We start from the raw sequence: 12,885 nt of genomic DNA, 5'->3' as shown, positions 1-12,885 counted from the left end.
CGGAAGAATGAGGAGGTGTACAAAGACATTTACCTGTGTTGTCATGTGTCCCAGGTCCTTGTGAGGTGCGCCCTCCTGTTAGCCACACAAGTGACGCTTTCTGTGTTTGACATCGAGACAACATCGCCAAGCACAACGTGTTAGGGTCACGTTCATAGTCACCCTGGGATGCATGGCCTGAGCCCAGTGGCACCCTTGGTTGGGATTCCTGGGCAGTGGGTGGGTGGGCTTCTCGATGGAACGGAGAAGTGGGCCGTCTCAGGGGTGTTGTGGAGAACATTCCAGAAGCAAATGATGTGGGCAGAGGGTGACAGTCTGTGTACACTACGTCATTGACACGGAGGAGTGTCGGGCTGGAGGCTCTGGGGGGCCGTCCCGCGTTCATTGCCCCCGTGAACCGGCGTGATCTGTCTTGTCTCTCAGGTCCAGACGATGAATTACGTGGGGCAGTTGGCCGGCCAGGTGTTTGTGACCGTGAAGGAGCTGTACAAGGGCCTGAACCCTGCCACGCTGTCGGGATGCATCGACATCATCGTGGTCCGCCAGCCCAACGGCAGCCTACAGTGTTCCCCTTTCCACGTCCGCTTCGGGAAGATGGGTGTCCTGCGGTCCCGGGAGAAAGTGGTGAGCCTGCCCGGTGTGAGGGCACCCCCCCCCCCTCTCCCCGGTCCGGAGCTCTCAGACTCGCCACTCAGGATGCCGCATGGCACAGTGGGATGCTCACTCAGGATCCCATTGTTCCAGTTCCTAGGGCAGTGTCAGTTACTCCGAGATGTCAGGCACACCCACTGCTTATCAAGTCGGAGGCTCGGAAGGGAGGGCAGGGCAGGGGGCAGGGCAGGGCAGCACCCGCTCCCTCCCGTGCCTGGGGGCTGGTTCTGTGCTCTCCTGGAGATCACCGGGCAGAGCCCTTCCATGTGGTCTGGTTCCCTTACTTAAGCATGGTGGCTGCTCATGAGAGACGAGGTGGACATGGTGTTTTTATGACCTTGTTTCAGAAGTCCTGTGGAGTTACTTCTGTTGTATTCTACTGGTTAGGTGTCAGTCACAAGCTTCTCTCATCCTCCAGCAAGAGCGGAAGGATGCATATTGGTGGGGAGTGGAAGGTTCTGGAACAGCAATGGAGGTGTTGAAAAGGACCAGTGTAGCCATGTTTGGAAACCCAAGTTCCCTCCCTCCCTCCCTCCCTCCCTCCCTCCCTCCCTCCCCTCCCTCCCCTCCCTCCCCTCCCCTCCCCTCCCCTCCCCTCCCCTCCCCTCCCCTCCCTCCCCTCCTCCCTCCGCAGTGCTCAGGCAGGTGTGCCTGGATGAGGGACACCCACTGAGACCTGAGCAGCTTTTGGGGAAGGGACTCTCACCCTGTTCTCTGGGTTCTCTCTTCAGGTGGACATAGAGATCAATGGGGAGTCTGTGGATTTGCACATGAAGTTGGGAGACAATGGAGAAGCATTTTTTGTTCAAGAGACTGACAATGACCAGGTGAGGGGTGCCGGGTGTCCAGGGTCACCCCAGGGCGTGGAGTCACAGCAGGCAGACACGAGGAGAAGGAATTCTGGGCCCTTGGTTGGGTACATGCTGGCATCAGAGCAGAGTACTTGCTCACCTTCCCAGGAGCAGAGCCAGGCAAGCCGAGTGCGTGCTGAGGCCGCAGGGACCCAGCCCTGGCCTGCTTCAACTGACCTGCCATTTCCAGGGGACGGAGGGACTGACATCACACACTGGCCAAACTGTGCTGGCGGGACAAATCTGAAATGACCGAGCATCCTCATTTTAATTTAGTAGGGGGACCAAATCCTTCTCCTTTTCTAGTATTACTGTGTGTATGTGGTGTGTCTTAGTTAGGGTTTCTTTTGCTGTGAAGAGACACCATGACCACAGCAGCTCTTATAAAGGAAAACATGTCATTGAGGTGGAGGCTGATGGTTTCAGAGGTTCAGTCCATTATCGTCATGGTGGGGAGCATGGTGGGGAGCATGGCAGACAAGATGCTGGCTATATGTCGATCAGAAGGCACCCGGAAGTGGACTGAGACACTGGGCGGTATCTTTAGCATGGGAAACCTCAACGCCCCTTTGGGAGCTGGTTCTTTACCCCCACTGTGCATCCCAGACACGGAACTTGAATGGTCAGGTTTCACAGCAGGTGACTGACCAACCGAGCCAGATTTTGGGCTCCAACTGTTAGTGTTTTCAGTGGCTCAGTGGTTTGATAGACCACGTTCCATTTAGAGACTCTAGGGTTGTTGCCACCTTGTGGCTAGTGTGAGTAGTGGTACTGTGCACATTCATATTCAGGTTTCTGTGAGAACATTCGGGGGTGGGGGGGCTTTGACCTCACCCCCACCCCTCCCCAGTGTATGCCTAGAAGTGAAATTACTGGGTTGTGTGGTGACTTCCCGATTAATACTCTGAGTGTCTGGGCCTGAGCAGATGACTGGGTGCTTTAAGAGTGCTTGTTCTGCAAGTTTGAGGACCTGAGTTTGGATCTCTAGCACCCGAGTTAAGAAAAAAAGCTCAGTTCATGACTCTGACTCCATCCAGCCTTGTGGGGCAGAGACGGGGGGTGGGGTGGTGGGGTGGGGTGTGTGGGGGTGGGGATGGGTGTCCAGAGAACTTGCTGGCTGGCTGAAACAGCTTGCTTAGGTTCAGTGAGGGAGACTGTGTCTTAATGCCGCCGCCGCCGGGTGGAGAGTGACAGGGTAAGATACTCAACAGCCCGTGTGGGGCTCCTGTGAAGCAGTCTTACGCAGGGGTTCCTTAAGTGAAACTAAAGCTGGCTCCTTCCTGGGAAGGAAGCTCCCTGCATCCTCCAGCACCGAAACTAGCCTCTGCAATTTAGACTGCCCCAGGCTAGTGCCTCCCTGTTATCTACCTGAGCGAACAGCTTCTGGGCTGGAAGCCAAGGGCCGCACCCCCCCTGTCTGCTGCAGACCCACAGTCTCCAGGCACCTCCTGTCTAAATGGGAAGCCCGGAATGTTGTAGCCGAGATTATTATAGCCTCCTATTGCTCCCGGCTGAGGCCCATTTTAGGCTCTAGGCGTTGAGGCGTCCTTTGGGGCTGTGTAGCAGCCGGGCCAGCTCAGCATCTGTGGCTGCCCGGGAGCTGGCTGGAAGCTGAGACCTGCACGCTGTATCACCGACTGCCCCCTTCTTCTTGTGCCGGCTCTACCCGTCTACACGTCTCTCTGAGGGGTCCCTGTCTCCTGGCTCACTGGGTACACCGTCGGATGTGCTCTGGAGTGGCAGGCCTGCAGACGCAGCTGTCATCTGGATTTTTATTTTATTTTAAATGAGGCTGGGCCTCATGTTGGAGTGTGAGAACACACACGTACACACACACACCCACTCACCCGTTGAAACCCATTCACACTTACTCTGATACTCGGTATAAAATGTAAAACTGTGCCCAGGTCCCAGCAACGTGTCGCGACTCGGCCGTCATTTTTCTCCGCCCTGGGTGTGTAGATGAGCTTTGATGGTTTGAAGTCACTGGTAACGGCCTGACTCTGTTGTGATTCTGTGAAGGCTGTGTTGAGTACAAAACAGTAGTTGAGGAGTTCACCACCCGGACCCTCCGTCTGATGTCTCCCCCTGGCTGTGAGATGTCCGGTTGTCCTGCTGTGGCTCTCTTTCTCCCTTTGTCACGGCCCGGCCCTTCTCCGTCACCTGTGTTAATGGGACTCTTGAACACCTGCCTTGTAGGAAGTCATCCCCATGTACCTGGCCACGTCCCCCATCCTGTCTGAAGGAGCTTCTCGCATGGAAAGCCAGCTGAAAAGGAACTCCGTGGACAGAATCCGGTGCCTGGATCCCACCACGGCTGCCCAGGGCCTGCCCTCCAGCGACACTCCGTCCGCTGGTTCCCTGGGGAAGAAGAGAAGGAAGAGGAGGAGGAAGTCTCAGTTGGACAATCTGAAAAGAGATGAGAACGTCAACACGTCTGAGGATGAGGACATGTTTCCCATAGAGATGAGCTCCGATGAGGACGCAGCCCCGACGGATGGAGGAGGCAGGTAAACAGTAAGCAAAGACGGGGTCTGTGCTGGAGAAGGAGGAGGTAGTTTCTTTCTTTTTTGGACAAATTGAACTGAATCTGTAGCTGAGGATCACCTTGGACTTCTGATCCTCCTGCCCCACCTCCCAAAGGCTGGGGTCGTAGACGTTAGCCACCACACTCCATTTTTGTGTGCTGGGGTCGAACTCAGGGCTCCGTGTGTGCTAGGCAGACAAGCCGTGGAGCCTCCCCCCCCCCCTCAGATGGGTCTTTTTATGGCTTATCCTAGATCTTGGCTGGCATCACGGCCTTCGCTGCCTGTGGCCTCTAACTACTGTGGGTACTGGGGCCGTTAGGCTCAGGCTGGTGGTCACGGCTTTTCCTTGCGACTTTCCGGTCCCGACCGGCCACAGGTCCTTCAGGAGCGTCGGAAGTACAGACGGAGTGGGGTTAATTGTGTTGTGATGTCTGCACTCCCAGCTGAGGCTAGGGAGTTTGACAGGTCCAAAGATGCACATGATTGATGCCATGTACTTATCTAGCCGTACATAAGACTTGTTCTGTGTGGGCTTATTTATTTAAATGGCAGTCCCCCTGTATATGGGAATGTTCTGGAACAGCTGATCCAGTTCCAGTTGACCTTCCTTTCAGACTCTGGTGAGGGTAACGTGAAAGGTAACAGAAAGATGCTGTAGGTGTGGTAGCGCACATACCAGGAAGCCCAGAACCGGGGAGACTGAGACAGGAGGATCACCAGCCTGGGTGACTTAGTGAGACTCTACCTTTAAATATACAAAATAGGTAATAGCTCCGTTAGCTCAGTGGTAGAGTGCTTGCCTACTGTGTGTGAGTCCTGGGTTCCATCCCCAGTAACACACACACACACACACACACACACACACACACACACACACACACACACACACACGTTTGAAGATCAGTGGTTATTTCACTGGTCTGCTCATTGTGTTCATGCTCTGGTGAAATCATTGTAAGTTTACAGTCCGCCCAAGGCAGGTGCACAAACACACGTTTATATGTGCTGACATTTTCCATTTCCATCTTCCCTTTCTAGAATGTACCTGAGTGTGACAGAGGTCATGCTGATTAATGAAGCCCTTAGATGTAATCAAGAAGAAACGTGGCTTTATTATGGACCTGCCCTTGGTAATTTTTTCACTTTTTTTTTTAAATCTCCCCAGAACTCTTCCTAATGATGTACCACCATTCCAAGACGATATTCCCAAGGAGAACCTCCCCTCAATATCATCGTACTCCCAGTCAGCATCGTACCCCAATTCAGACAGAGAGTGGTCCCCCAGCCCCAGGTAAGTTGCCTCTTCTGGTCCAGAGGGCTTAGATGTCAGCTATAGGAGGCATAAGAAAACAGGGAAATAGAAATTAAAACTGAAAATAATTAGGATCAGAATATCTCCAGTGTGTGTGTGTGTGTGTGTGTGGGGGGGGTACAGATTAGGATTAAATATGGAAGGTGAGCAAATCTCAGACTTGGAGTCTTTAGACTCCATCTGAAGACATGTTTGCAAAGTTCTGTGGGGAAGGCATACAGGAGAAAAAAACAACCCCTGCTGAGTTACCCAATGCCCATTGGCGGCAGGAGAGGGCGGCGTGGCCAACCTGGCTGCGGGCCTTAGCCTTGAAGTGAAGTTCAGATGTGGGGACAGGGCTGCAGGGAGCCTCTGACGCCACTGAGGCCCGTGGAGGGGACGCTGGCCTACAGCTAATCCACACTGCTGGACTCAGGACCGCACGCTTCCCTGAAATGCCCTTTCCGCTTGTCCTGGTGTGCCCCTGAGAACCTGAGAACCGAGCTGCAGCTGCACAGGGTACAGGTGACCTTCCCTAGACTCCAGAAGCTCTCAGAGCCGTGGAGCTTCCAGAGCAGGAGGGCCTGCGGAGCGGTTCTGCCCAGAACCTGGGGAGGATGTGGATCTAGGTCCCGTGTTTGCCAAGGGTCAGGCTCACCCCTGCTAGGGTGAACACTGGTTGGTTCTTGGGTGGCAGGCAAACCCTGGGCACGATAGTGGTTTGTAGCTCCTAAGGGATCACAGCTTTGAATGCCATGGCGGGTGGCGGACAGGTGGTTCACCTGCTCAGGATGCTCGGGGATGGGGAAGATAGTAAGAAAGAGGCCGAGAAGCAATGGCTGTGGCGCCCTTGGGCTGTAGGTTCACTTGTAGTTTAGAATGGAAGCGGTGGCACCCTGGGACTGTGGCATGGGCCGCCAGCCTTGTCAAAGCCACCCCACTGGCCCCAGTGTGCTCAGCGTCATCACGAGAATGAGGCAGCAGCCGTCAGCAGTGTGGCCTGAGTGGAGTGTGCCCCATACCTGAGTCCAGCTCGGACTCACAGGAAGGGTTGGTTTACCAAGAACAGGGAGGGGTCTGCCTGCTTCGAGATCAGCCCTTCCGTTAGGTACCTGATGCTTAGCTACATGATGTAGTTTAAACATTTTCTGCTAGACTTGTTTTAGTTTCTTTTCCTTTTGCTCTCATAAAATACACCCCGACAAAAGAAATTGAAGGAGAAAACAGTTTATTTTGGTTCACAGTTCAAAGGTCGGGTCTCTGATAACAGAGAAGTCAAGGCAAAGCTTGAGGCTTGAGGTCACGTGGCACCCACCATCGGGAAGCAGAGAGAGATGAACACATGCCATCACAGTCCCCTGTCTCCACTCAGAGTCCAGTATCCCACAGGGAAAGTGCCGCCCACAGTGGGCGGGCCTTCCCATCCCAACGAACCAAATCAAAATAATCCTCCACGCCATGTCCAGGGGCCGTCTCCCAGGTCATTATAGATTCTGGGAAGCGGGCAGTTAACACTTAACCACCACATATGCTTAAAAGCTTGCTATTTTTTTGAATTGGTGTAACTGGGGCTGGAGAGATGGCTCAGAGGTGACGAGCACTTCTTGCTCTTCCAGAGGTCCTGAGTTTGATTCCCAGAACACACTTTGGGTGCCTCACAACTTCCTGTAGCTCCTGCTTCAGGGATCCTATGCCTTCTGGTCTCTGTGGACATCTATACATACATGGTGCGCACACGCACACACACACACACACACACACACACAGATAAAATAAACCTTCATAAAAACATGAAAATAATTTCAAAGGTAGATTTTATTTGCCCCATATTTTATAGAATAATCCATTTAAAAACATTAACAAGATATTTCAAGCTGGGCGATGCTGGTGCACAAATCCCAGCACTCAGGAGGCTGAGACAGGTGGGCTCTGTGAGTTTGAGGCCAGCTTGCTCCACAGAACAAGTTTCAGAACAGCCAGGGCTACACAGAGAAACCCTGCCCCAAAAAACAAAATAAAACAAAACAAAACCACTAACAAGATGTTTATAGTAAGTCTTTAAGGTCAGTGACTCATTCTTTGTGCCCAGGGCATGTCAGTTTCATGGCCACACATGAGCAGTAGCTCACTGTACAGGACAGGACATCCCTAAGATGCCTGGAACCTCATGGGTCCTTGCCCTGGTTCAGGAGATGACCCCCACGAAGAGAAAACCTAGTGATTTCGGAGGAAAACAGTGCAGGGTATTTAGAAACTGCTCATTGATTGAAGAACCTACTCGTTAGCCTGAAGAATGTAAAAGGAAGGTTTTCAAACAGCACAAACCGTGTCTGTCTGTCCGTCTGGCTTGCTTCCTGAGTCCAGGATACCGATGGCGTCAGATTGTGTGACTGCTGTCAAATGGGTTACGTAGACACTTAAAAACGCCCACACTCAGAACGATGTGTTGTTATTGAGGAGACAGTGGACAGAAGCCACGTTCACGTCTTCAGATCTCGTAGTTTGGTTCAGCACCCCGCTTCAGCCAGACACAGCCATCTTGTCTTGGCTGAGGGCACAGGACGAAATGGGAAGCCACCGGGTCTTTGGGCGGCTTCCCGTCTTGGCAGCCCAGACAGTGATGGGGAGCGAAGCCAGGACTTCCCGTACGCTGGGCAAGCCCTCCACTGACCCAAACTGCTGCCACGGCCGTCAGCATGTAACCGTGGCACTCGGGAACAGGAGTTCAAGGCCATCCTCAGCCACGTAGCCAGTTTGAGGCCAGCCCGGGTAACAGGACTGTCTCAAAGACAGTTTGTGTTGATCCCTGCTGATTTCAGCATGGGCTCACATTTTGCTGTTTAACAGCCAAATGTCTCCCTTCTTAGAACTGTTACTGCCGAGGGCCGCCAGAGCGGCGGCGATGGGAAATTGCATTGAACTGACCTGTGTTTTTTTTTTTTTTTCTTCTTTCTTTTCGTTGTGTATCTTTCGTGCCTCCAGCAGCCTGGTAGATTGCCAGAGGACTCCCCCTCACCTCGCGGTGGTGGCCGAGGGAGTTCTTTCTAGCTCTTGCCCTCCACAGTCCTCCCACTTCCGTCCTCCGGAAAGGTAGACCAGTTCTTACAGAAGCCGTGATCTAACCTCAACGTCGTACCTTAACCCAGTGACTTGTGAAGAAACTTACAGATATGAAATAGAAATGTCGGTCTAACACTTAAATCAGTTCTGCTCACTAACCAACTTACGTATGAACAATACCTACCTCCTTTCATTGTAAGCCGTAGGTGGGCGATTAGACTCGTCTAGTTTATTGTAAAGATGATTAACTTTCATGGGTCTGAACATGCGCCTGCATGCATGTTCATTACCACATGCACGCAGTGTCCAAGGAGGCCAGAAGAGGGCGATGGATCCCCTGGAACTAGAGTTACAAAGGATTGCGAGCTGCCTTGTGGGTGCTGGGAATTTAAGCTGGGTCCTCGGGAAGAGCAGCATGTGCTCTTAACTGCTGAGTCCCAATGCGACTTGTTTGAGACCCTCTGCTGGTCTCTCCTATCCTGCTGCCCGACTCTCCAGGTGGCCTTGAGAACCAGGACAAGGCACTTGAGACTGAGGTGCAGCCTTTCCTGTGTGGGTCATATTGACAGACAAGTCTACAAGCTATTTTTAGAATGCCACTTTAGTAGATAAGGCAAACCACTTACTATAAATATTTAAACAGCCTATTAGGCCGTCTGTATAATGGATTCAGACACTCTTCCCAGCATTTCTAGAACAAATTTAGAAGAATGGCATAGGATGTGTCTTAGGGTGTGGGTTTTTTATTAGGATCAGGTGTCTGAGATTTCTCCTCTGGTTCCCCAGTATGTCCTTATCTACTTTTGAAACTTCCTCATCTGCTTTTGAAACTTTATTTCCAAAGTACTCATTGATTAATTTCTATCTGGGAAACATAACTTTTACAATTTCATTTGACTTAAAATTTAAAATTTAATTTCACGCTTAATTATATTTACTGACTCCCCCCCCCCTCAAAAAAAGAAGCCCCATGATTTTGTTTGTTTTGAAATAGAATCTCACTAATGTAGCCCTGCCTCACCTAGAACTCACTCTGTAGACCAGGCTGGCTTGGAATTCAAAGAGATCTGCCTGCCTCTGCCTCTTGAGTGCTGCGGTTAAAGATGTGTGCTGCCATGTCTGGTGGTTTAAAACTGCTTTTATTGTTAAATGTGTGTGTGTGTGTGTGTGTGTGTGTGTGTGTGTGTGTGTGTGTGTGTTATGGTGTGATGTGGTATGTCATGGTGTGGTGTGGCAGGGTTCCATTGTAGGACTTCTCATGGTATGGTGTACCAGGAGCCTCCTCCCCACAGACAGGGCTAGAACACGAAGGCTACCCTATATAGTATGCTTTTGTTGGAAAGATGGGTGGTCAGCGGGCGCCAAGGGAAAGGCAATTCTGGCACTGTGAAATGAGGGTCAAATAGCCCGTAGTCTGGCTTCAAGGAAGCGTCAGGGCCAGGCTAGTTACACATGGCCACGGTATAAGAGGTCTCCGCTTGTGCCAACAGGAACGCCATCTTGAGTTGGAGGTGGAACTTGACTTAGATAAGTGAGGTTCAGTGCAGTTGGGGGGAGGGCGATGGACGGACACAGATAGGGTCTGTGGAGAGGCTGTTTCCTGCTTCTGTAAAAAGGCTGCTGTGTTCCTCATGAGGAAGTGGTGTGAGAATACAGAGAAAGGAAACCACCTCTCGGCTCGGTGTCTGAGAAGGCGGACCTAAGTTGACTTAGTTTTGGCCCATTAATTTGGCTGAATGGACATAGGACTTGGTTCAAGTGTTAGAAGTAAAAATATGCAATGTGGAGGTGAGATGTATCGCCATCACTTAGGTGTGGTGGGTTGGCAAAAAGCCTTTGATGTGTTCCTGGAGACAGCAGCCTCATGATCCAGTGGGATGAAGTTGGCAGTCCAGCTGTTTTCCCTGTTCTTAAAGCCAGTGTTTACCTGGGATACAGCGTCAGCTGGCCAGGACCCTTTGCACACCTCTGAAGGCTGAGATGCTTGATAGGAAAATGGGAGCACAGGGCCAGGACAGGAGAGCAGTTTGTACTGGAGCCCCTCCCCCGCTTTCCTGTCTCTTTGCCTCTCTGATTCTTCCTCCTTCTCCTCTTCTCCTTCTTCTTTTATTAGTTCTCGGAGAGTTTCAAGTTCTGACGCTATCCCCCTGCTCCCCCAAATTATAGCTCCCCTTTCTTGATTTGGCTCCAAGGCAGGCCCCCTTGTTGGAGGTGGTGCACACTGACCTCTGGTGGCCAAAGGAGGGATTGTCAGAAGGGGACGGCAGCAGAGATCCGTTTTCTGGGTTGCTAGAACCATGGCTGGGGGACAAAACCAAGGTTTTCCTTTTCTCACTCAAACGATGGGTTTGTGTTTTCTTAAGCCCTTCAGGCTCCCGCCCCTCAACACCAAAGAGTGATTCGGAGTTGGTGAGTAAGTCTGCGGACAGGTCGACACCGAAGAGTAACCTGGAAATGCTCTGGCTTTGGGGCGAGTTGCCGCAGGCTGCAAAGGTAAGCCTTTTCGTCTCAGCTCCGCGGCCCACCGAGGGTTTCTGGGTTAGCTCCAGTGGCGTGGAATTAGTATCCCGGCATTGCAAAGGGATGCACGCCGGGGCTGTGACTCAGTGAACGTGTGTGTTCCGGGGCTTTGTGAAGTCTGTGTTTTCATCATGTGAACTTAGACTGTAGATCACGACGGGATGTCCAAGTGCAGACCAGTCACTCCTGGCTAGGTGGCTCTAACTGCAAACCTCCTGTGACCTGTCTTTGTTTGTGAGGGACCCAGGGATATCAGCTAGCGAGGGGCCTGCCGGTGCGTGTCAGCTTTTGTTTGCCTGCACTTTTCTGTGACCGCAGATCCCTGCGTGGTAAATGTCCCGTCACCACCAGGTCTCCTGAGTTGCCGTTTGGGGGAGAAACTTAATTGAAATCAGACTCACGTATCTAGAGAGATACAGGTCTGCAGTATGCCGCTCTGTATTTTCACACTGTGTGTGTGTGTGTGTGTCTGTCAGCCTGATCCCAGGTCCCGGAGAGGCTGTGGGGGGCCAGCAGCATGGAGAGCCTTGGGGTTCTCAGCGACTGCCCATGCTGACTGCCACCTGCTTGCCCTGTGGACGCAGGGACTGCTTTTGCAGGGTCCCCCGTTGTCCTGCCCTGTGCAGATGGGATGCGTTTCTTCTCACTGCTGCTGAGAAGCCCATCCTGAGGTGTGAGGTCTGCTTCCCGTTCTGCTGAGCGCCCTGGGGGCCGCTGGACCTGTGGCCTGACGCTCACCTCGCTGCCTCTCTCACGCCTCCTTGGAAGCAGTTCCTCTTTTCTTCCTTGTGCATGTTTAATTTTTACTCGTCGCCGTAAATATAACTGAGATCTGCCTAGACTCGGAGGAGAACGAGGAAAACAGGGAAACCAAAGAGCTGCCGGGAGCGCACAGAGCTCGTGGGAGATGGCGAGCATGGGGTGGGGGCGGGGCGCTCCTCAGCACAGCAGGCGTGGCCTGGTGATGATGTGAGTTAGGGTTACAAGTGTCAGAGTTGTCCCAGCCGGCCATCGTGTCCTCCTCAGTGTCCACAGCTCCCACGATGCCCTGCTGTCTCCTCCAGTCTTGGCAGTGTAGGGGAAGAATCGGGACCCGGTGTATTTGGTGCAGCTTTTGCCGTGGGTGAGGAGGATACCAGGGCTGTGGTGTTTTCTCTGGAACACGTTTGCTGCTCGTGGCTTCTCTAGGCAGGCGCGGGGCTCACCAGGCCGCCTGTCCCTGGGGTTGAAGAGTCTTCTTGCCGCAGATCCTTGACTGACCTCGGCTTTGCTCTTGGCCTGGCTCTCAGCACTCTGTTCTCTCTTCTAGACGTCTTCTCCACACAAGATGAAGGACTCCAGTCCCTTAGGGAGCCGGAAGATCCCCGATAAAATCCACTTCCAGGCCATCCACAGTGAGTCTTCGGACACCTTTAGCGACCAGTCACCGACCCTGGCCCCGGGGCCGCTGGTGCAGCCGCCGAGCAAGACTCAGACGGAAATGCAGTTTGTGAATGAGGAGGACCTGGAGGCCTTGGGAGCCGCGGCCCCACCTCTACCCGTGGCTGAAGAGCTGAAGCCCCCGGCTGCCTGCACGACACAGGCAGCAAGCAAGACAGACTCCCCGTCCAGGAAGAAAGGTACGGAGCCGGCCGGCCGGGCCTGGGCTCCCTGCTCACCCCCAGGCACGCTGCTCGCACCGGATGCTGCAGCTTCCTCCAGAGTTCCCAGTGTTTCAGAGAAGACCCACATCCGTGATACCCATCGCGGTGAATCTTTATTTAATCTGTGCCCTTTTGCTAAGTGGGGAGATTGCGTGTCCCTTGTCTCGCGTGGGGCCAGACACGTTTAGCATTGTTAGTGATCTTTCTGTTTCTCTGTAGCCCGATCAGCTCACCATCCATGCTGACGAGTGATGATCCTGAGCCCGCCCTGGCTAGCCAGATAGCTTGGTGCGAACACTCTGGGTTTGTGTGAACCAGCTACACGGTTCTTAGTAAAGAGG

The 12,885-nt window shown here is 52.8% G+C and overlaps 1 protein-coding gene across 1 annotated transcript in view; it reads left to right on the top strand.

The window, feature by feature from the left end:
- Lpin1 (lipin 1) overlaps positions 1-12,885 on the top strand; it is a 106,969-nt gene that overhangs the window by 61,979 nt on the left and 32,105 nt on the right. Inside the window, 7 exon segments of the mRNA XM_028877671.2 lie at positions 424-624; positions 1,383-1,478; positions 3,702-4,012; positions 5,196-5,321; positions 8,304-8,411; positions 10,745-10,874; positions 12,211-12,520. Coding sequence (XP_028733504.1) covers positions 424-624; positions 1,383-1,478; positions 3,702-4,012; positions 5,196-5,321; positions 8,304-8,411; positions 10,745-10,874; positions 12,211-12,520 — 1,282 coding nt within the window.

Source organism: Peromyscus leucopus, chromosome 22 (assembly GCF_004664715.2).
Source record: "Peromyscus leucopus breed LL Stock chromosome 22, UCI_PerLeu_2.1, whole genome shotgun sequence".
NCBI classification, from domain to species: Eukaryota; Metazoa; Chordata; class Mammalia; order Rodentia; family Cricetidae; genus Peromyscus; species Peromyscus leucopus.
The sequence above is the reverse complement of the archived record's forward strand: the minus strand, read 5'-3'. Positions and strand labels throughout refer to the sequence as shown.